This window comes from Zalophus californianus, chromosome 1 (genome assembly GCF_009762305.2).
Source record: "Zalophus californianus isolate mZalCal1 chromosome 1, mZalCal1.pri.v2, whole genome shotgun sequence".
In the NCBI taxonomy this organism is placed as follows: domain Eukaryota; kingdom Metazoa; phylum Chordata; class Mammalia; order Carnivora; family Otariidae; genus Zalophus; species Zalophus californianus.
The window spans coordinates 85,898,105-85,922,615 of record NC_045595.1 but is presented as its reverse complement, the minus strand read 5'-3'; the positions used below and the strand labels follow the sequence as shown (position 1 = coordinate 85,922,615).

General features: G+C 43.2%; 1 protein-coding gene across 3 annotated transcripts in view; it reads left to right on the top strand.

The window, feature by feature from the left end:
• The first annotated feature begins 88 nt into the window (after positions 1-88).
• The window catches only part of OXNAD1 (oxidoreductase NAD binding domain containing 1), a 40,691-nt gene continuing 16,268 nt past the window's right edge, over positions 89-24,511 (top strand). Inside the window, exons 1-5 of one of the 3 annotated variants that reach the window (XM_027584528.2) lie at positions 89-444; positions 6,584-6,739; positions 8,754-8,880; positions 9,164-9,227; positions 21,951-22,057. In XM_027584528.2, coding sequence (XP_027440329.2) covers positions 8,762-8,880; positions 9,164-9,227; positions 21,951-22,057 — 290 coding nt within the window. In that variant the 5' untranslated portion in view covers positions 89-444; positions 6,584-6,739; positions 8,754-8,761. Of the gene's footprint in view, positions 445-6,583; positions 6,740-8,753; positions 8,881-9,163; positions 9,228-9,554; positions 10,014-21,950; positions 22,058-24,511 lie in introns of those variants that run through there. The other 2 variants (XM_027584527.2, XM_027584530.2) reach the window with 2 other exon arrangements.

The following is a 24,511-nucleotide window of genomic DNA, read 5'->3' as shown; positions in this document are numbered from 1 at the left end:
TGTACTGTGCTCCCGGCTCCGGCTCTCGGAGGCACCGACCAATAAAATGTGGTGATAGCTCGCGCTGCTGTGACGTCACGTCACCGGAAGGTCTCAGGCGAGGGTGGCGGAGTTCCGCCAGGTCAGCTAGCTTAGGTTCCCGCGGCGCCGGCGGTCCCGAGGCCCCTTTCTTTGGCCGCGGTCCTCAAGTCCGCGGAGCTTAGAGAAGCCTTGAGCTGGGTCCGCGGAATCGGTGGCATCGACCCGGCCCTCGACGTCCTTGGGGAGAGGAGGGTGCTCCTTTGCTTGGTCTCAGGCGGCGGCCGGAGCACCTCTGCCTCTTGGACCTCCCTTCCTGCGTCCCCGGTGACGGACGAGTTCGCTTGGGGAATTTTGATTCACCGAGTGACCTTGAGCTCAGGGCGACGCCTACCTTGTAGTTTGTGGCTGCACTCGGCTCTTCAGGTACATCCCTGGCTCTTCCTCACCCCGGGTTATCTTCAAATACCCTGAATTTTGTTGTCAAGAGGACCAAGAGAGTGAAGGCAGATTGAGTTCTAGTCCTATGTTTGCCAAGCATATACCATTATTAATGACAGTGATTTGTAAAATAGTATTAACATCACCTTTTATTATTGGGTATTTGCTGTGTACCAGGTATTGCGCTAAGAATGATTCTTACATCAACCCTGGGAGTTTAGATGTTATTCCATATTATTAATCTCCAAACTGAGATACAGAGAGTTGGGTATCTTGACTAAAATCACCCAGTTAGGAAGTGAAGATCCTGTCCGTCCTCAAAGCCTCGAAACAAATTGCTTAATTTATTTGAGCCACGGTTTCTTCTTTGTAAAAGGAATGGCATCTGCAGATATTACCACGAGGCTTCGGTATACGTTGAAACAAAATGCGGATAAAAGGTGGTTTGTCTTGAAAGCAATGCTGTGCCTGTTTTAGTACAACCAGATTCCATGGGGATATTGCTCCATCACCATGCATTTATTCAAATTTAGGTAGAGAAGGAATGCAGTGCACTGAAACAGACACTTTTGAGAAATAGATCTGGGGTCAGAATCTGAGTGTTGGGAACTAGCTCTGTGAGCTGGATATTTACATTTTTTTCCAAAGATTTTATTTATTTGGGGCACCTGGGTGGCTCAGTCGTTAAGTGTCTGCCTTTGGCTCAGGTCATGATCCCAGGGTGCTGGGATTGAGCCCCATATCGGGCTCCTGGCTCAGCAGGAAGCCTGTTTCTCCCTCTCCCTTTGCCACTCCCCCTGCTTGTACTCCCTCTCTCGCTATCAGAATAAATAAAATCTTTAAAAAAATATTTATTTATTTGAGAGAGAGAGCACGCACTAGCAGGGGTGAGCAGGAGAAGCAGGCTCCCCATTGAGCAGGGAACCCCCCCAACATGGAGTTTGATCCCAGGACCCTGGGATCATGACCTGAACCAAAGGCAGACGCTTAACGACTGAGCCACCCAGGCGCCCCTGGATATTTACATTCTTTGGGCCTTATTTTCTCTTCTAACTTAAAAAGGGTTGGATTAGAGATGATACACAAGATCACATACAGATCTAACTTTTGCATGGAAATTACAAGATTTCCTGGGTTCGCAATTATATATACCATATTTCTTTTATATTTACATGGTATGTTTCATGTAATTCCTACATGTATACACATTCCTATGCTTATTTATGTACACATACTCAGGTTTGCATGAAGCTACCAATTTTGTGCATACTGAGTTGAAAGCTCCACCTGGTTTGAGGCTTGAAAACCTAAAGGCAGAGAGGAGTCTTTGGGAGAAAATCAGGAAGTTACATTTAAGTTTGTGGAAGGTTATTGCAAAGGCCTCACATTGAAGACCTACCTGGCAGTTAGGAAACACTTGTTAAACTTTGAGGCTTAACTAGGATGATTTCCAGTGTGACTGGGCAGAGGAGAAAGCCCAGCAAAGCCCACCCAGCTCCATGGCTGCTCCTTGTATCTCTGTAGGCACGGATACTCCCCAGGTAGTCCCTTGGAGACAGGAGGACAAGGGAGAGTCTTCCAAGGTCTGTTCTGTAGTCCTAGTGATCATTTTGAGGTTGGAAATCATCTTTAGTTCTTCATTGCTTCTCAGCATAACTACCTACAAATTAAAGATGAGCCATTTTTGAACATATAGAAATGAGTGCATTCATATTTGGTTCTTGGAATTATGAATTGGTAGACCTTTTAGAAAGCAGTTTCGACCTAGCAAAAACAATTTGCTGGAGAATTTTAAAGTTTGAGGTTAATAGCCCTGGAAGTTACAGGAGTTGTTGGGTAAAAATTTTTTTTATAATTTCTTTGTAATTTTCCAACTTTTTTGGAGTATGTATTACCTAAAATGGAAAAAGAAAAACTAGTGAACCACTTACTAATAGTAATGGACACTATGTGTCCAGCACTCTATCAAATGTTTTCTATGCATGATGTCATTAAAACAGCCCAATGAGGTATAGGTATCATTAATCCCGTCATCAACATTGGGAAACCAGGGGCTGAAGAACTTAGCTAAGGAGGCAAAGCTGGTAAGTGGCAGTAAATTGTGGTGAGAACTCAGATCGGTGAGACGCCAGAACTTAGGCTGTTAAATAACTTTGATGTCATCTGTGATATGATGGTATTGAAGCAGAGCTAGATTAAACATAACAGCCCTGAAGCTCTGCAGACTGCTGAGATTGGCTGCTAGAGCTGTGCTGGTGCCCTTGAAACCTAGATTTGGGAGTCTCCTTGGCTTTCCATACTGCTTTCATCCTGCTTCTGTGTGCCAGAGGTGATTCCCTGTATGGTTCTGCCCAGTTTGAGTTCATGCTGTGCTGAAGAAAGTAAAACCATGATCAAACATGTAATGCAGGGTTTTTATTACTCCACCCAACATTTTTTAATAAAGCATTACAATGACTACTAAACTTTACGTTTACTCCTAAAAGGGAATGGAAGTGTTTTGTAACAGCCATTTTTGGACCTTGAGAGTATGACCAAAGCAGATTTACTAGTTGCTATAGGATCATTTACAATCACAAACTTAAAATTCAAAAAGAAGTCAAATCTGTTGAAATGCACCATGAGACTTTGAGTGAGGCTCTTCCTGGAGACAGTGTGGGCTTCTATGCCAAGAACGTATCTGTCAAAGATGTTCGGCATGGGAGTGTGGCTGGTGACAGCAAAAATGACCCACCCGTGGAAGCAGCTGGCTTCAGGGGCTCAGGTGATTATCCTGAACCATCCAGGCCAAGTCAGTGCAGGATATGCACCTGTGCTGGATTGTCACACGGCTTACATAGCTTGCAAGTTTGCTGAGCAGAAGAAGATAGATCGTCATTCTGGAAAAAAGCTGGAAGATGGTCCCAAGTTCTTGAAATCTGGTGATGCTGCCATCTTTGATATGGTTCCTGGCAAGCCTGTGTGTGTTGAGAGCTTCTCTGATTCCTCTTCTGGGCTGTTCTGCTGTTCGTGACGTGAGACAGACGCTTGCTGTGGGTGTCATCAGAACAGTGGACAAGAAGGCATCTGGAGCTGGCAAGGTCACCAGGTCTGCCCAGAAAGCTCAGAAGGCTAAATGAATAGTATCCCCAATACCTGTCACCCCAGTCTTAATCAGTGGTGGAAGAATGGCCTCAGAACTATTTGTATCAGTTGGCCATTTAAGTTTAATAGTAAAATGGTTAATGATACGATGCATCCGTAAAACCTCCAGAAGGAAAGAAAAATGTTTTGCCGACTATTTGTGGTTTTTTGTGTACGTGGCAGTTTTAAGTTATTAGTTTTTAAAATCAGTACTTTTTAATGGAAACAACCAAAGATCTGTCACAGAATTTTGAGACCCACTAAAAGTTTAATGAGAGAAAAAAAATTCTTATTTTTATCATAAAATGTTAACACTGCTGATCTGGAAAGTAACAGTGACCAAAATTCTCAGCATGTGATCGAATTTAGGATTAGTTTGTAATTCTGAATAGAAACTGTTTTGTGAATGCTGTTGCATATCAGGCTGAGGGGAGTTTTTGGCAGCATCAAGCCACTGCGTCTCTAGGTTGTTCAGCAGGGAGCAGAAGGCAGGGGTTAATGGGATTGACTTGATTTTTAGTAACACTCTTGCGTGCCAGGCACTTGCATAGACATTTGTTCCTCTCAGCAATTCAGTGAAGTGGTATTGGCATTCACATTTAAACATTTTAAGAGGTGACTCGCCCAAGATGAAAAAGTAGGAAGGAGTCGGACCTGAGCCCAGTTCCACCGATTTCAGGTCAAGCACTCTGTAATTTTGGTACCACTAGGGTTCCCTTACCAAATGCCAGATGCTGGGAGCCCCTTTCCTCCCTCAGTGACACTTAGGGTTCTAAATCAACTGGTGCCATGATAGTTCTGTGAATTTATTTTATTTCAGTGTATAAATGTTCTTAGAGGCATTCTTGGTTTTTCTCTCCTCTTTTTTTTTTTTTAACTATTCTCACAACTCATCCAGTCTGTTAGCAAATCATAAGGCTCTAATTCCAAAATATACTCCCTGTTCATCTACTTCTGTCATCTCATAGCTTTATCCTGCTCTCATCGTAGACTGGAGCCTTCTTTTTAAAAATTTTTTTAATTTTTTTACTTTTTAGACTGGAACCCTCTAACTGGAGACTCTTGCCCTCTGTGATCCATTCTTTACATAGTAGCTTGAGTGCTCCTTTAATGTAAACGTAATTAGGTCATTTGGTCAAATGTAAATTAGACCCTTTAATGTAAACCTTTTCTGTCTTATTCAAACCCCTCAGTTGCTTCCCATTGCCCTTACAATAAATGCCATACTCTTTCCGTGGTCTGATGTGATCTGGCACTTGCCTACCTGCTGGACTTACCGCTTGTCACTATCACCTAGCTCCCCGCTCTCCAGTCATACTGGCTGTGGTTCCTGTAACAGAGTAGGCTTGTTTCTGTGATTGGGCCTCTGCTGATGGCTCTGTCCTAACTGTCTGCTTTGCTGCCCCCTCCTCATCCTTCAGGTCTCACAGCTCAGATATCTCTTGAGAGAGACCTTTCCTGATATTCCCCCACTCGTTTCCTTTATCATACTCATTGTAATCTATGTTTGTCTCATTAATCATCTGTTTACTATCATTGGCTGGACACACTGTAATAAAAGCTTCATGATGACAACGGCTTTGTGTCTGTTTCTTTAGTGTGTCTCCACAGCCTAAAACAGTGCCTGGCACCCCAGCAATTCTTAAATTGAGTGTACTTATTGAACAGAAACCAGTATAATTCATTTTAAATCTTAATCTGTTGCCGGCACTAATTTTTTTTACTGATTAAGTGGATACGTTTTATTTATCATAAGATAATTTTCTGTTTCAGAAATAGAGTTAAGTAAGAATTTTTTGGTTGAGGTAAGGCCTGTGAGGATAGAAACATTGATGGCATATTCTTTCTTGTATCATTTTAGAAAATCCTTAATGTGTGTTTTCTATAGCTAATCAAGTGCTTACATTGACTATATGAAACTATTGGATGTATTTCAAGAAATGGGTAGATTTTTGTCTTTTATTTTTGTTTTTAATACCTTATTGCTTTGGGGGGCCCTTTGAACACAATTTGATAAAAAATACCCTTTATTTACCAGTAGGTGGCACTCTTGGTCATGGTTACTGGCATTCAAAAACCAGATTTTAGAATTTTAAAGAGAACAGCTTTTAAAAATTAACATTTCTTTCTTTTCCTTTTTTTAAAGATTTTGTTTATTTGTTTGAGAGAGAGCGCACGCGCACACGGCGGAGAGGGGCAGAGGGAGAGGGAGAAGCCGACTCCCTGCTGAGCAGGGAGCCCAATGCAGGGCTAGATCCCAGGACCCTGGGATCATGACCTGAGTTGAAGGCAGACACTTAACGACTGAACTACCCAGATGCCCCAACACTTATTTATTGTCAAGTTCAGTCGAGCAGTAGACCCTTTAAACAGCATAATCACCAAAAAGTCTATCTTATTTGAGGACAATTTTTTTTAGCTGTGGTTGTCTAAAACGCTGAGCAGAACAGTGTTACCATATTAACTATATATATCAGTTCAATTTTGTCAGGAAACTTGGCCTTAAGTGACATGTAACTATATCATTCCAGCCATTGGTCTGGTCTTTTTTTTTTTTTTTAAGATTTTATTTATTTGAGAGAGAAAGCAGGAGCTGAGGGGATGGGCAGAGGCAGAGGGAGAAACAGACTCCCTGCTGAGCAGGGAGCCCAACATGGGGCTCGATCCAGGACCCAAGGATCATGACCTGAGCAGAAGGCAGACACTTAACCGACTAAGCCACTCAGGTGCCCCTGCTCTGGTCTTTCATGGGGTGGGTATCATAAGGAACAAGAGTTAAAGACGGGCCAAGGAAGCTGAAAGAGGGAAGCAGTAAGAGAAACAATCAGAAGAGACAAGTGGAAACACAAGGGGGAAGAATTGATGGGAAAGAGGTAGTGAAGAGTAGACTTGCTGTGAGGTGATGCTTGCTGATTATAATGAGCCTTTCCTTTTGCAGCCGAGAGTACCTTTTCACTGTTTCCCAGAACATGGTTCTTACATGTCGTCTCTGCCATTGCAGGAACTTTGTGAGAATTTCAGTATATGGAAACACTGCCCTTGTTCCAACCGGTGTCTATCCAAAGGTCTCCCTATTATACCAGGACCAAAGTATTGCATGTCAGTCAGTCAGCCAGCCACATACTTAATGACTCCTAAGATCTCATGGACTTCTAAAGTAAGTTTCGCCTTCCTTCTTTCAACAACGAATGTACCATTTTTGGTTTAGTACATTTAAAGGAGAGAAACTACATTTAGTAGTCGTACATGAGCTGAAAGGCCTCATGTTTTTTTCATTTACTAGAGAGAAAAATGGTGAGTAGCGTGTTTACCCACAATGATGCTACGACATACTGTGATAGGAAATAGATCTCTTAGTTAGAAAGCAGTGCTTTTTGATATGACTTGGTTATAACTGACTTGTATCATCACTTGATTATTTACTTTTATTTGTGTTCTGTCTCTATCTTCTAAAGTGTTAGCTCCCTAAGGTCTTTGTTTTGTTTATGTCTGTATCCCCAGTGTCTGCAACGTAATGGACTCTTACTAAATATTTGTCAGATGAAGGACTAAATGAAAAATATGGAGTAGGAATGTAAGCACACTTAGCTTGAATTTTTCTAACATGAAATTTCTTACAATTAATTTATGTAGTTCCTTCCCAAGAGTTCAGAAAAAAGGGTGTGTTCATATATTATCATTTATTCTCTAACTAATGGAGGAAAGGACAGCTATATATGGCAATATAATATGTTAAAGGTGACCATCTGAGAGAAATATTCAAAAATTGGCAGAGGATAACAGAATGGTAGGAACCAAAAAAATATATCATCTGACTCGCCATCAGTGCTTTTTTTTGATAAGCCTGTAGGTTTTAGAATTTATTTATTTTTTAAAGATTTTATTTATTTGACAGAGAGAGACACAGCGAGAGAGGGAACCCAAGCAGGGGGAGTGGGAGAGGGAGAAGCAGGCTTCCCGCTGAGCGGGGAGCCCGATGCGGGGCTCGATCCCAGGACCCTGGGATCATGACCTGAGCCGAAGGCAGACGCTTAACGACTGAGCCACCCAGGCGCCCAGGTTTTAGAATTTAAATGTTGGGTAATCTTTCTGGTTTTTCTTTTTTTTTTTTTAACGTTTTATTGAAACAGAAGTGCATAAATCCTTGGAGGACAGCTTGATTAATTTTTTAAGACTTAATTTTTTTTTTAGAGCATTTCTAAGTTTACAGTGAAATTGAGGGGTAAGTACAGAGGTTTTTCCATGTATTCCCTGCCTCCACACATGGGTAGCTTCCCCATTATTGGTGACCCCCCCCAGAGTGGTAACATCCATTACACCTGACGAGCTGCACTGACACATCATAATCACCCGGAATCTGTAGTTTACTTCCCTCTTAGTGTGGCGTGTTCTGTGGATTTAGACAAATGTATAATGACATGTATCTATCACTATCACTATGGTATCATGCAGAGTATCTTTAATACTCTAAAAATCTTCTGTGGTTTGATGAATTTTTACAAAATGAAAATACCCATGCAATCAGCCTTCAGATTAAGAAACAGCATTGCCACTGTTACCTCCCCAAGTGTAACTGCTAACTTGATTTCTAACTTGAGAGATTAATTTCGTCTGTTTTTATACTTTTTATGACTGGACTCATACAATATACACTTTTTTTGAGTCTGGTTTTCACTCTTTTCATTCAGTGTGATACTGGTGATGCTCATCTGTGTGACTGCATGCAGCTGCAGTTGGTTTATCCACATGGCCGTGAACTTCGGACAATTTGCTGCTTGCACTTAATCTAGCAAGAAATACTAAAGACTTACGTGGTGCTCTTTGGGTGGAATACAGTTACTAGGCAGTTATAAAATCTCTTCTCTCCTCTCATAGCGTAAGATCAGTCACATGAGCTTGGTTAGTGATTTTGGAAACTAACAGAGGGTAAGGATATTTGATGGCACCACTAAGTACGTAGGTATGTACTGTGGGGGTCTGGTGAGTCAGCTGTAAGTAGTGGCAGAAATTTTGTCAGGGTGGAGTTAGGCCTTTTAATTGCTTTGTTTTGTTAGAGCAGCTCATATGGCTACCAACAAAAATCCAGACTCTTCTTCATTGGCCCCTGAAATCGTCCGATATTTCCCTGCCTTTTCTTAAAATAGTTTAACTTCAGTTTTATGTTTGCGCAGGAGGCACCATGGTCTGTGCTGCTGTTGCAGTTCCTGGGCTGTTGCGAAGCTCTGCTGGGACCGTCTGCACTCCGGCTGCCTCGCTGAGGCTGACAGCCAGCGCTCTGCGCCACTTGACTCTAGCAAGGTGGGTTTCTGGCCCTCAGTGTCATTTGAGGTGATTCACAGACCTGACCTGCTGATGGGCGTGGGAGACTCATCAGACTCCTGAAGGCATATCAGAACGTCTTGCTTAAATAGGCATGCCACCCGGGGACCATTAACCTTGAGTTAGATGTGCAGATTTTCACTGACCACTTCCTAGGCTCCATAATGTTAGAGTGTACTTTGAATAGTCATGATATTATAGGGGAAACTAATTATTTTTATGAGGACAACACATAATAATCTAATTTTGCTTTCTATTAAAGCATAATGAAATCCAAAAGGAAAACTGATCACTTGGAGAGAACTGCCAATGTCGTTCGTCGGGAGGTTTGTATCTTTGGGCCGTGGCCAGCTTTCCTAGGCTGGACAGTGTACACAGTAATGACCGACTCATGGAGAAGGCCACAGATGAGCTCGATCCCTTTGAAGGACAATCCAGGGAAGTTTGTTATTTTTTTGTTCAGAACTTTTCGGATAGGACTTTGAAAAGATGACAGGCAAATGCTCACATTTTTCCTTTAAACTTAGAATAAATGGAATAATTTTTTTTAAGATTTTATTGATTTGACAGAGAGAGAGACAGCGAGAGAGGGAACACAGTAGGGGGAGTGGGAGAGGGAGAAGCAGGCTCCCCGCCGAGCAGAGAACCCGATGCGGGGGTCGATCCCAGGACCCTGGGATCATGACCTGAGCTGAAGGCAGACGCTTAACGACTGAGCCACCTAGGCTCTCCTAAATGGATTAATTTTTGATGAAGGGAGTATAGCAGCAACTGAGAGACCTACCCTCACATGTATAATGTTTAGGGTTATATTTTAAGGATAGAACTTTGACAGCCTACATTTTGTGAATAGCTTACCTTTTCCTTTCTTTCTAAATTTTTTTGTTTCTTTTGGCATCATGTCTCAAAGTCCTTGTTCTTAACCCTACTTTAGAACAACTTATTTCATCAAAGGAGAAAGCACTAACATCTGAGAAAGGAAGGTGGATGAGCTCTTGTTACCCTTCCCATGTGCAGATTTTTTTCCACCATATTCAGACCCTAGAAAGCTAATCTACCACCTGAAGGGCTGTCAAAGGCTGGGAAATAAAGGATCCTCACCCTTTACCTCAGTGAGTAATCCCATTTTCTTTTACAAACATAAATTGGATATTGGATTTTGCTTTTTGAGTGATTCTTCACATATTTAGATATATTTAGCTTAGTGTTATACTACATTCAAACTAACAAGAAGAAAACTATTATACACTTCTATAAACATGGTCAGACATTGCATTGTTGCAGGAATTTAATTTTTGGTATTAATAGTAAGATACACTTTAATGTGAAAGACTATTGTATAGGCCCCATTTTTCAAGCTAATACTAAAGAGAATTGCTTTGAGATCAAGAGTCGTGTGTTTGTGGATTCAGTTTTAGGCCAATATTTTTTTGAGATGTCTGTAAAATTAGTTCGGCATAATAGATTTATGGATGTGGCGGAAAATACACTTTTCCCGGTGATGATAAATCTGAAAGTACTTTTTTTCTCTTTGGTTTGCTGAACATACAAAAATGCTCACTCCGTAAATGTGTGATTTTTTAGGATTTCTTTTTAAAAAGTGAAATCTTGGGACTCCTGGATGGCTCAGTCAGTTAAATGTCTACCTTTGGCTCAGGGTCCTGGGATTGAGTCCCACATCAGGCTTCTTGCTCAGCGGGGAGCCTGCTTCTCCATCTGCCTGCCACTCCCCGTTTGTGCGCGCACCACTCTCTCTGACAAATAAATAAAATCTTTTTTAAAAAATTGAAAAATAAAATAAAAAGTGACATCTTGCCGGTTTTGAAGAAAAAGCAGTTTATTTAACAAACTTGGACTACACTCTTTTCTGTTGTATTTTGAGGCAGGTAGAATTAGAACAGGGTTTGGTATACTTTCTGTAAAAGGTCAGTAAGTATTTTAGGCTTCATGGACCATGTTGTCTTAGTTACAACTACAAAACTCTGCCTTTGTAGTGTGAAATAGTCATATGTAACACATAAGCAAATCTGAGCAACTCTGTTCCAATAACACATTATTTATCAAAATACCCAGATTTGGCCTGTGGATCATAGTTTGCCAATCCCTGAATTAGAGTAGCATTTCCGAATTTCTAGGACAAAATTATTGAGACTGTTGGGGGTTATTTTGTTTGAGTGAAGTTTTTTTTAAAGATTTTATTTATTTGAGAGAGGGAGAGAGAGTGTACAAGCAGGGGGAGGGGCAGAGGGAGAAGTGGACTCCTCCCTGAGCAGAGAGCCTGATGCCAGGACCCTGGGATCATGACCTGACCCGAAGGCAGATGCTTAACCAACTCAGCCACCCAGGGGTCCCTGAGTAAAGTTTTAAAAAAAACTACAAGGAAGTTAGTGTAAGCTCTAATAGTGTGATTGCAAAGTTAAGAATTGTAATGCCCAGAAGTCAGAAAATGCACCTATGGTATGGGACCTTGGCAGAAGAATTTTCCAATTGCAATTCTTTTTGCTTTGTTTCTGATTTCCTCTCGTCTCCCAAACAGAATGGGAGCTGGGAGCCAGGAAGAGCTGGATAAAGTCAGATGATGTCTGGGCTACAGCTTCAGAGGGTATAAGGTCACCCTCTGAAGGGTGGGCTCACCCCAGCTCCTCAGAGGATAGCTCCTAGCCATTGAGCAGGAGCCTAACTTTGGACCTGCCGAAATGAACAGCACCTCAGCTTGGGCCATTATGGAACTGGGTCACCATCTCATACCTCTCTTGCCTTTAATTTGTATTACAAGTATGCTTTATAGAAAGGACTCCCAGCATGCCACTTGCTCTTCAGTTCAAGTCTGTGAAGTAGCCTCAGAATAGGATGGCATCTGCATTTTATGAAAGAGGAAGCAGAGCCCAGGAGATAAGCTAGTGGCTCTCCCTGGACCAGAGGGAAGCTCCAGCCCCGTTTCTGACTCCTAGGCCTAAGGACCCTGCTGCCCCTCCTGGAGTGGGCAAAGAATAGAGCACTCGCCCACCCAGAAACGTTTTTTCCCTTGTTAGGGCTTGAGTTCCCTCTGAAGAATTTATTGAATGACCATATTATGATGTTAATGCTTCTTTCTTATCTGGGGCTATAAATGTAACCAGCCTGAGGTCATGTTGATGCAGGAAGCTGAGGTCTGAGTTGGATGACATTTAACTGTTTGTGTTCAAGTTCACATTTTTTTCTTAAGGATCAAAGAATAAGCAGTCTGGGTAACCTTAGAAATGTCAAGGAGATAAAAGTAAGATTATGTAATGCTGTAAGGATTGTTGAAGCCAGACTAAGATTTCACTGGAGGGGTCACTCCATGCTTGGCCTCTAGAAGGCCAGCCCGCTGAGCAAGATGGACTTGTCTTCAGTTTGATGGCAGAGTTTGGTAAGGAAAGCATTTTTAAAAATGACGAATTCGTATGCATTTATTTGGAAATATGCCAGACACTAGGCTAGGTTAGGGTTGCAGCCCTGAGCATGATACATAAAGTCCTTGACCTCAGTTCTAGTTGGACTCTGATCAGAAGAGACTGATTTTATGCACCTAATTCATTGTGGAGAAACCACTAATCCTCTTTCAATTGTACTAGTTTGCTTCTTCTAGAAGCCTAAGCCTTCTCCAAAAATGCCTTCTGTGTATCATTACCTTTTTGTTGACAAAGCACTCGATTATATCAAGTTGCTACTTGATTGTTACAACCACCCTGGGGGGGGGGTGAAGGGATCCTCACACATTTCACAGATGAGGAAGTTAAGATTTCAGAGATTTAGATGCAGTGATGCTGCTTCCTGATTTGCCCAGGCTAGCATCCCATTTCACTCTCACAGGTGCCCTGTTTTGGATGAAAATTACACTGTGGCCTACATTTAAAGGACATGTTTAGTAAGTGGGGATCTCAGACCTTGAATTCAGATCTTTGATATCAAATTGGTTTCTCTTTCTACTACAACAGAACAATGTGACACTTGATTTAGACCAAGTTTAATTGAGCAACACAATGGAAGATAAATTTCACATATCCTCATCTCTGTTCCAAATCAAAACTTGACTTAAGTGTTACTGGATGTAAGAAAGGAGAGAGTTGGGGCTGGTACAGTAGTTAATAAAGTCAAATGGCCTGGCTCCTGGGACAGAGACCTTTGGGGGTCCTACGGGCCCCGTGCTGACTATCGAGTGCTAATAGTCTGCTTGATTTGTGGTTTTGCGGAGGCTTGGGTTGAGTGGGATGAGCTGCTTAGCTGGAGATCTGGACCGTGTCCTGAGTTGAAGCCTTACAATTCTCTGCTAGTCATCACCTACACATTCTGGACAGATTGTATGCTGGAATGGCCTTCAACTTGGGGGCGTATGTGTCAGGCATCTCTTTAATGTGGAATGTTTCTAACAGTTGGAGACCAATTTACTGTGCTTATTGGAGTCTGCTAGAGAGCCTTTGAGAGATTATCCAGCCTAGGATGAACAGTAGTTCATTCCAGCCTTACCACACTGTCAGCTCCGACAGCAGAGCATGGTGGGGAGAAACTTCCAGCGTCCACCACCAAGAGGTAGCAGTGTGGCTTGTGGAGGGCCTGGGCCCAGTCTTTTGGTGAGACTCCCAGGGAGGTGTAGTGTGATGGCCAGGCAGCCGGCCTGGGGCTCCTTAGGATGCACAAGTCAGGCTGCTCCGGGTGGAAGCCTGCAGAGACGGGGGCTCGTTGATGTAAGGCCGGCATAGCCAGGTTGTAGCCGTAGTACCCAGCACAGTGCCAATGTGGTACTGAGTCTCATAAACAAGTGTTAATTCCACCTCTGTGGCTGATTACCTGAACTGCCTTGGATGAGTAACTTTAAAGTAGAAACGGTGACGGCCTCCATCTTAAGAGATGAGGTGATAATGCAAGTGTACTATATGGATCTATACAGGTAGAGCTGTGAAAAGTGAGGACTTGCCTATACTGCTACTTTTTAGCAATGCCCAGAACTTGTTAATGTCTAAAATGTGTAGGGAACGCCTGGGTGGCTCAGTCAGTTAAGCATCTGCCTTCAGAGCTGGGGTCATGATCCCAGGGTCCTGGGATTGAGCCCCGCATCGGGCTCCCCACTCAGCAGGGGGTCCACTTCTCCCTCTCCCTCTGACCCCCACCCCTGTTCGTGCTCTCTCTCTCTCTCCCCCTCTCTCTCAAATGAATAAATAAAAGTAAAAAATAAAATGTGTAGTGTCAGTGCTTTTCACAGACACACTTTTGTTCAATAAATTAAGCCATTTGAAAGGCCAGGCCCTTTTCTGTTTTTCCCCTAGGGGATCCAATGCGATGAAATAGATGTTATTTTTGATCCAGCAGTCCTGTTCTGAGTACCTGTTCCAGGTGCAGGCATGACAGCGGTGCCTGAAGCAGGCAAAGCCGCTGCTCTATGGGGGGCTTCATTCTGGTGCAGATCAACCAGAGAATGTCAGATGTCATACATCCTTGAAGGCAGTAAAACAGGGCGGAGTCACGGGAGGCCAGAATGGCTGGGGGCAGGGGTGCTGTTCTAAGCTGGTATGTAACACTGGAGCCAAGACAAGAGGGGAAAAGAGCCAGCCACATGCACAGCATTTCTGGTAGAGGAACAGACAAGAGCCAAGGCTTCGTGGCAGAAATGAGCTTGGTGTGTTCAGAGGAAGGTGGTAGGATGAGAGTTAGGCAGGGCCCAGGTTGTATAAACTATTATGGGCTTGTATAAGGGGTTAGGATTTTATTCTGAGGGGGATGAAAGGTTTTAAGCAGGGAAATGCCATATGATTGGGCATATTTCACCCAATGGGTCACCTTTTTGCTCAGTAGAACACGGCTTTTGTTGGGGTTTGACACCGGCTAGAGGCTAAGGATACAGTCCCAGGAGAAGTGATGGCGGCTCAGAGTAGGGTGGTAGTAGTGGTGGGGATGGGGAACAGTGGGTGGAGCTAAGACGGAGGGCTGATGGGATGCACAGATTGGCGGGTGGAATGGCTGTAGTGGGTGCGATAGGAGCGGAAACCAAGAGACTTCTAGCTTTGGGGTTTGAATAATCTGAGTAGATTAGGATGGTGGTGTATATTTGCTAAGATGGAGAACAAGTTGGAGGAGGGGAGACAAAGTGCTCAATTTTGGAATAATCTGGGGTGGGAAGGTAGAGTGTGGGTAGAGTTATAGATGAAACAAGATTAGCCATGAGTTTCATCGGCTCATATTGACTGTTGAATCTGGGTCATGGGTACAATGGAGATTCATTATACCATTTCTATTAGTTTTGTATATGTTTCAGTCTCCCATAATAATAAAAAGGAAGAAAGTTGGGGAGATAAAAGAGTTTTGTAGTTGGATGTGTCATTTGAAATGGGAATTCAAATCAGTTGGACATGAGTTTGGAGTTCACTGCTGAAAATAAAAGGTTTTAGCCATGTGGAGAGTAGGGGGAAGGGAGCCTGCAACTCAGCCCTGGGGGTGTGTCAATATTTAGAGGTGCAGCAGAAGAGAGGGACCAGCAAGGCCAGAGGGAAATCAGCAGGGTATTGGGGAAGCCAGGAAAAAGTGTTTCAAGGGGGGAGTGGCCAACTGTTGAACTCTGCACTGAGAGGCATCACTGGATGTAACAAAATGGGTGGCAGTGACCAGAATGAGCAGTAGTGCATTGCAGAGAGTAAAAGCCTGACTGGACTGTGTTGGGGGGAGAATGAGAGAGAAGAAAGTGGAGCCAGGGCCATATATAACTTTTGAAAATGTTTTATGTGAATGGGAGCAGAGAAATGGCCAGACAGCTGGCTGGATTAAGGGAGAGCCTTGTTTTTTCTTTTGGAGAAGCAGCAAAGCACCACGGCCAGATGCCTGGATCTGAATCTCTTGCTTTGCCACTTATTGACCTTGGGACCTCAGTTTTGTAATATATAAAGTGGGAATGATGGGCACCTGGGTGGCGCAGTTGGTTAAGCCTCCGACTCTCGGTTTTGGCTCAGGTCATGATCTTGGGGTCCTGGGATTGAGCCCCTCGTTGGGCTCTGATCTCGGCATAGAGTCTGCTTGAGATTTCTCTTTGTTCTCTCCCTCTGCCCTCCTGCTTGTGCTCTCTTTCTCTCTAAAATAAATAAATAAACAAATAAATAAATAAATCTTTTCAAAAAAATGGGAATGACAGTAATAATGCCTGCTTTCTAAAGTTGTTGCAAAGAATGCATGAGTGAGTGTATGTGAAGGGCCTGGCGCATGGTAAGTCATACATAGGTGTTTGCGGTTGACGTTATGTGAGGTGGAAGACCCGCGTGCTCGTGTGTGTCTTGTGGAGAGGGGAGCAAAGGGGGGAATATGTGAGAGAGGGTTTCTCCAGCAGAGAGGAAACTCAGCCCAAGTGGACGGGTAAGCCTTTGGTAGGAGCAAGGAGAGTCCATTTGTCATGCCAGGATGAGGTGTGGACAGGCAGAAGCTACTTACGAAGTTGTCCAGTTGACAGGAATTTGTGGTCTTTCCTTGTCAATAAATCACTTCAGTTAAACCAGTTTCTTTTAGTCAGATTCCTACTCATCAGATTGGTTTTTCTGCCATAATTTAAGTAATGTCTCTGGGCCTTGATCTCCTTATGTGTAAAATGATACACTATTTTGGACAATGACTAAATTTTCCTTCGACTCTGAAATTCTCTGTGCCCTAACGGTATTTTTGTTTAAGGTTATTTCTAATCCTGGCTTTGTCTAAATTTTTAAACAGCAAACGAATGAATGGGAGGGAACAGAGGAAGCCAGCTAGGTTTCCCAAAGAAAGACCTATTTCCTGCACAGAGAGTTTTGCAGCAACAGTAACGACAAAATACCCTACTTAAAACCATTTTTAAAAATCAGTATGATGGAATTTCCTTTTAGATGCTGACTCCGTCAAACCATTAAAAATGTGTGCTAGTAAAAGTTGGCAAATGTATTGTTATTTTATTGAACAGTAGAAGAGTCTAAATGTTATTTTATGGAAAACTTCATTTCCTGCCATGTGTTTTAACTTAGGACATGGCTAGTTGAGGTTTCAGTTGTGAAATCTTTTGATCCATTAAGCATGAGAACAAGTACAAATGTTAAAACATATAGTTTCTCCATCATGTTTTCTTTATTCATAAAAGTAAAGAAAGAATGGCATATAACAAGGGCCGTGATTACAGATCTTAATTATATGAAACTAGCTCCAGAATAAAATAAAGATGTGGCCTTCAAAAAGATTTTGCTAATGTTTTTAATCCCCTTTACTAGAAATCTTTATATAGTATGTAGATTTGCCTTAATTGAATAAAATAAAGTGTTAATAGGAAGGCATGTCTTTAAAAATCATGAATCATGCAACATACTTCGTGTGACCTGTTAGAGCAGTTTTGCCCAGGTTATTAGGACTAATAACAACAGGTGTATTACCGTTTGTATTAATAGCAATAAGCATAAAGCACCTGTGAACATTTTGTCCATAGAGACTATTTAAATGAAAATATGACTTTTTAATAGAAACTGTAATTTCTTTCTTCATTGAATTTTATTTTTGAACATTAGCAAATGGTTGTTGATTTCGTTTTACACAGTCCAGCATTTGATTGTGAAGCATGCTCACCTTCCAGCTGAAATTCGGTGTCCCTCTGCCTGGCTCCCCCTCAGTGATTGTGAATGTTGGCTTCCCTGCCACCAGGTGACTCTTGCGGATGTTTTTAAAGCTATTTAGTTTTATCAGTGAATCCGACAGATGCCAGTTAAACTGTTATAAATGAAATAATCTAGCTCTTGGCTATGTTTTTACAGATTATTATGTTGAAGGAAAATAATGAATGTTTATAAAATAAACTTTTTTTTGGTAAATCTAAGAAAAATGAGAGTAATAACATAATGGAGAGTCCTCTGATGAATCTTATTACTTGTTTTTGTAATAAGATATTTAAAATAGAGTGTCTGGCGGGACGCCTGGGTGGCTCAGTTGGTTAAGCGTCTGCCTTCAGCTCAGGTCATGATCCCAGGGTCCTGGGATCTAGTCCCAAGTCGGGCTCTTTGCTCAGCAGGGAGCCTGCTTCTCCCTCTGCCTGTCCCTCCCCCTCCTTATGTTCTCTCTCTCTCTCTGTCTCTGTCTCTCTGGCAAATGAATAAATAAAAAATCTTTAAAATAGAGTGTCTGGAAAATGAAGGAAGAGTCCTGATCTACTGAAGAAATTCCACCTTCCCTTATCTCTCTCACAGTATTAAGCATGAATCTAGATTTTCTGTAATGGTTACCCCTACCCTTCCTTTTCTTCTTAAATAACAAAAGTCTCTTGAACTTCTACTAATTTTTGTTCAGGAAACTAACTTTTAAGTGACTTTAAACGAGAGTTTTCATTTATTCTGCAAATACTTACTGAATCTTCACCATGAGTTGAGCCCTGTGCTTGATCTAGGGAGTTGATACAGATGTAGATTCTACCCTATACCTGACCTCAGGAGGCTTGTGGTCTTGTGTGGTGGAAGAGACACGTTCGTGAGGATTGATGGTTACATTAATATGTGCTAAGTATGATAAGAAGACAAACATCTTATTGGTAGAGTTGAGGGGATAGGGAAAAGCAGGAAAATGTCAGGCAGGGATTAGTCTTGGAGCAGGGCCTGGAAGGGCAGGTAGGAGGTTGACGGACAGGGTTGAGAGTGTGGTGCGTGCCCAATAACCTAGGCAGGGTTTTGGGAGGCCGGCAAACGTCAGGTGCCTTTGAGAACCAGCAAATTGTCCAGTTTGTCTGGTAAACCACTAGCATAGGGATATAGGAGAGGTCAAGCTACGAAGGCCTTTTAGCATTTTTTTTCTTTTTTTCCCAAGTTGAATGTTAGCCCTTGAAGGTTTTTGAGCTAGAGGGTAACTCAGTGAGGTCAGAATACTAGCAGTATTTACCTGTTGGCTGCTTTGAGAGAGACAAGAAGGAGGCTAAGGCAGCAGTTCAAGTGAGAAGAAGTTCTTGGCTTAGGATGCTGGAGGGTGAGCATGGGGAGGAAAAGACATGAGCTGAATTTGTGGAACTTGTTCACGTTAGGGACAGGATGCCTGGAGGAGAGTCAGAGATTCTCGGTGCGTGTGTGTGTGTGTACACTTTACACCAGTTGAAAATGGATTTGACTCTCTTGAGTCCAAGATGAGTCCTGAAGGGAAATCCTGGTGATGGAAAGCATCTGATTCTGTGGGGCTCCCTGTGGGCAGGAGCAGTCTTCTGCATCTCTGCGTCTCCAGTGCCAGGCAGCACAGGCTGAAGAAATGTTTGTGGAAGGGATGAATATGGTAGATTTAGTTGGACACATAAGTGAGCTTACCATTGGGACGGGACTATCAAGTGATTAAGGGCACACCTAGGTTTGAATCCTGACTCAGCCATTCCTGAGTGCTCTTGAGCAAGTTACTAAACCTTTCTGTTGCCTCATGTGCAGAATGGAGGTTAATAATAGCGTCTCTTGGGATATACTATGATTATTCATATGAACTGAATGAATTGGTGTACATGAGACCCTTAAGCCCGCACCCGGAATATACCTGAGATAAAGGCTCCTCAGTCGTTGGCTCTTGTCACTCACAGGAGAGCGTAGATGTGGGTCTGATTGGCAGAAAAGTAATTGATGAGTTGGGGTGGGGGTTAGTAGCTTTGGGAATGCCTGAGAGCCTTGGCCTAGAGGTGGGAGAGGGGGTGGGGGTGAGGCAGTTTAGAGAGAGCGCCCCGTTGAGGAAGTGCAAGGAGGAAAGGTAAAGGAGCAAGGACCAGGCTGGAGAGGCAGGAGGAGACCCGGAAAGTTCCACGTCAGCTATCCCAGGCAAGGAGCATGTTTCAAGGAGGGAAAGGGAGTAAAAAGTATGGAACGCAGGGGGCGCAGGGAGGGGGACAGCTGAGCCTGGGCATTTGAGTTTGGTTGTTCGGGCAGGCATCCACCCACCTTAGAAGTTGTTGCTGGAGAGCAGAAGCCAGGTTGCCTGTGTTTACCGAGAGTGTCAAGGACAGAGAGAAGATTCTGTCGGATAAGGAAGTATCAGTAGAGGCAGAGATTAAAGGCAAGTTTTCTAAAATAGCTTAAAGACAGTATGGCTTTTAAGTTTGTTCTAGCAAATAGCTAGGATGTGGTACAGAGACCACTGTACTTTACAGGTCTTTAGTGTTGTCCATGAGCATAGGCCCCCGGGGGTGTTCAGGGCTCAGTCTTTGAGGTCCTGCGTGGTAGCACTGGGGTGGTTTTGCGTAGATAACAATATATGAATAAAGTGTAATATATAATGTAAAAATATTAATAAGCTAATTATAATGAATGCAATAAGATATATTATAACTGACAATGGGTATTTACTATGAGTCAGCAGCCTTATAAGTGCTTTGCACGTATTTCATTTAATCCACGCCCCGCGCCCCCCCCCCCCCCCCCCCCCCCCCCCCCCCCCCCCCCCCCCCCCCCCCCCCCCCCCCCCGCCCCGCAGCAGCTCTGAGATACAAGTGTTGTTGATCTTATTTTATAGCCAAGGGGGGACTAGGTAATATGCCCAGAGTCCCACAGCGGGTAAGTGTGTGCTGGGGCCACGATTACCTACAAGGCAGTGTGGTTACAGAGCCTGGGCTGTTGGCAGCCACGCTATGCTGCTGCTTTTTATTTTGTTGCTGAGCTGTTTAGGACAGGCGAATGGCAGTAGGTAACATGTCTGACAAACAGGAGGTCTAAGGAGAGGAACCGTGACCCCGAAGGAAGGGGCCGGTGGGAGTGGGTGCAGCACTGGTTCAGAGAGGGAGGGCAAGACTAGAACCAGAGGCTCAGGAAGAGAGTCGGTGTGGAAAGCAACCCACTTGCTCTCAGGGAGAGGAGAAAGAGGACTGGCAAAAATCCAGAGGAAGAGGCAAGGGATTTTATGGGAGCAAGAGAAGGGTAAGACATTTTCAGAGATGTTTTGAGTCAATAAGGGAGACCACCATCCATCTGGAGAACTTTGCAGTGGGTTTTTAAGAGTGGTCTCCCACTGGTAGTTTGATTAGACCTAGTCCTGTTCGAGAAAGGGGCTGAAGGAGCCAGCTTTAGGGTGTGAGGTTCATTGATCTTGACAGCTTTCCAAGGCACCCTTCGGTGGAGCCGTGAAGCTAACTCCATCCAAGGAGAATGATTGTGTTTTGGTCACCTGCTACTGCTTTCATTTGCTTCCAGAAGTGGAGTTGAATGGCAGTCGGAGGTTGAGGAAAGAGTCATATTGTCTTTTTTCCCCTGTTGTGAAAATGTCCCAGATTTCAGGAGGAAGAAAAACCCAAAGGTAGAAGAAACAAAAAACGAAGGAAGTAGAGGCATTTTGAATTTGAGGGATGCTGAGGTGTGGATGACACTGAGGACTGCCCAGCTCACACCTTAGGGTTTTCTAGAAACCAGATACGTTGTTTAGAATAGTGCTGCTTAAGCTATCTGTAGCGAAGGGCCGTTTTTAATACTGTTCAAAGGTTGTGGACTGTTTATGTTTTGTCAAATATAATCAACACTGGGTTAGAAAAAAAGAAAACAAAAACGGAATACAAACCCAATTTGTTGTCTATAATTAGATTCAACAGACTGTGAAATTGCTAAAAAAAAAGTTTCTAAGTGCTTACTTGTAATTTCTGAAATTTGCGAGTCATGGACTTCTTGCAGGCTCAGAACAAACACAGGCTCGTACCTAACAGTGGGTTTCAGTTTATGTATGTCATATATACACCTGCCGGGCAGGTGGTTCACAGGGCTCCTGTTCCCCCAGGCTCTTTCCAGATTACCCAGCCTGGTGTGTGGAACATACTAGATGCTCAGCAAAGAAACACTTATCAAACCAGCCCCTCTAAGAGATGGTTTTTGCATGCAGAATGAAACTCAATTAATCTGATAGCAAGTCTCTCAAAAATAAGATAATTAAATTTGTTCACCAGGTAGTAGGCAGCATCTTAAAGCAGAGTGTGCTTTACCTTGTTTTGTAATTTTCAAAAATCACATCTTTGTAGCTTTCAAAAAACCTTAGTTACCAGAAAGCCACAGTTTGTTCGTGATGTGTAGACACACTAACCTCAGCCGCAGTTTATCTTTTGGCTCTAGATGGTGTCAGCTGCTAAGGTGTGTGGGACTGCTGATGAGTCGCCATCAGTGAAGAGGCTCCGCCTGCGTGTTGCTGATAAAGACTTTTCTTTTAAAGCTGGCCAGTGGTAAGTGGCTTTTCTGATTCCTTGGTGTTGTGTGTTCAAGGTGCTATCAGAAAGAAGGACTACGATGGCTAGCTGTTTCTCCTGAGGAATAGGAATTCTAGACCATTCCCATTCAGGGGGAGCCTTGTTTTGGCATGGAGAATCCGATTCCTTTCCTCGCCTCAGAGCTCACCTTGGTTCTGAGCCCTTGACCTTCTCAGGCATATATGAAAATTGCTGCCTTGAGTTTTGTAGATTGAAACAAAGCTTAGTTCTGAGCCACGGACCTGATCATTATACTCTTCAGAAATGGTTGCTCTGATGGAGTGCACTGGAATAATCTAATCTGCTTGATTGATACATTTTAAAAAATTAGTCGTTCTGTCAAATACAGAGTAAACACAGCAGTCTGGAAAGAAAACCCAGTTAGGTCGCAGAGCTGAGCACCCTCTCAACAATTCCTGCATCACTTGTCTGAGTTGATTTTAAATATTTTGCTGAATTTACTATCAGGATCCCCCAGTCAGGCCCAGCCTGCACCACACCCCTGATTCTGCCCGATTTGACACCGAGGACTAGTCAGAATACTGACAGGGTAACAGCCCAGCTGTCCCACTGTTCCTGCGAATGCCTTCACTGAGTTGCAATTCAAGTGGAATTGTAAATAAAGCAGCTCGTATTTCCTTAGGAAAGGTGTGTTTGGGTGTATGTTTCCTTTATTTAAATAAAGCATTCATTTCTAAGTGAATTTCTGGCATGTCAATCTTGTAGTATTTCTTAGGAGTCACTTGACTAATTTTGGCAGTCCATCTGGAAATGTGGTTTTGTTAGAAGGAGGATGTGTGATAATAGCGAGAGTTAGCAGTCTTGTGTTAATAGTTTGCCTTTGAATTTAGAACTAGAAAACAAGATGCTGATTGCAATAATTTGCGTTTGTGAAGCAATTTACTGCAATCTTTGCACATGTTCAGTGATACATATTAAATGCATTTGGGCTGTTTTAGGGGGGCGGGCAACATTTTTACCCTTCAAAAATAGTTTAGCAGTTATTACATTGAAAAGTGGAAACTTTAATTGTAATGATCTGTCTTTCCGTATTTCCCTTCTGTGGAAGTGTTTGGGTCCTGTGCGCAGCATTGTCTCTGGGCCTCCGACTCTGATTTGCGCCAAGACTCCTGATTAGAGAAAGCCCGTGCACTGGTTTATAATGCTGCTACCTTGGTGTGCCTGCAAGTATATTAGCACTTGCAAACTGTAGTTACCTGATCAGAAAAGTATATCGTGGTATTTTTAGTGATATATAAAGAAATAGGGTTCCCTTGTGATCCTCAAGGTAAAATTTTTCAGGGTAGGTGTTAACATATCCCATATCGATGAACGGATTTGTAATCTCACTGATGTCAGGACTGGTTTTTTTGTTTTTTTGTTTTTTAATTTGTTGGTTTAATTTTTTTTTAAGATTTTATATATTTATTTGAGAGAGAGAGAATGAGAGAGAGAGAGCACGAGAGGGAAGAGGGTCAGAGGGAGAAGCAGACTCCCTGCCGAGCAGGGAGCCCGATGCGGGACTCGATCCAGGGACTCCAGGATCATGACCTGAGCCGAAGGCAGTCGCTTAACCAACTGAGCCACCCAGGCACCCAGAACTGGTTTTAGAATGCACCTGACTCCTGCTGCAGAGGGCAGACATCAGGGTGGTCATCTCTGGCTATTTAGTATTGACCTTTCCCTGCCAGGTGTCCATCAGCACTCCTTCCTGGCATCAGAACCTTCCCTTTTAAAAGATTGCTCCCTTACCACTGACTTATTGTAATGGCTCCGGGGGTTGTAAGTTCCTTTGGATATTTGACTTCTTGCTTAGAGGATGGCCATTTGCTTAGGTTGGTGATGTCTGCATCTTTGGTGCTGTTGCTGGGATGGCTTTTGTTCTGTGCTCTGTTAGATCATCAGCTTGGTAGTAAGCACCATGTGGCATTCTAGGGAAGAGGGCAAGGATTAGGGAGAGGGAGTGTATGGGTGTGGCTGCCATGTAGTTTGTATAGTTAGGATTATCAGAGTGGGGTGCTGCTAGAGATAAGAGAATTGTTCTTGGGCTTATCTTTGGGGTCAGAGATTGGGCCATGATCCCACATCTTTGAATTCCTGACCACTGGCCTCCTCTGACACCTGCCGAACTGAGAGGGAGGCTCTAGACCGGCCTCTAAATAAATGAATGAATGCTCTGGAGCTTTGAGCACAGAGCTCCAGGTAGACACCTTCCCTATAGACCAGAGATCAGCCTCTGGGGCTCTTCCTGTGCTATACAGAGGGGACTAGTTCCTGTACTGGAAACCAGTTCCGAGAACTCAAGAAATCCAATCTAAAGAGAAAGGTCAAAAGAGGGTACTCCCTCAAAACCATTACTCCCAGGAGCAGAGCTGAACCTTTTAGGCTTCTATCACCGGTAGATCCACTGCCTAGCACCTAGCTCCTTGG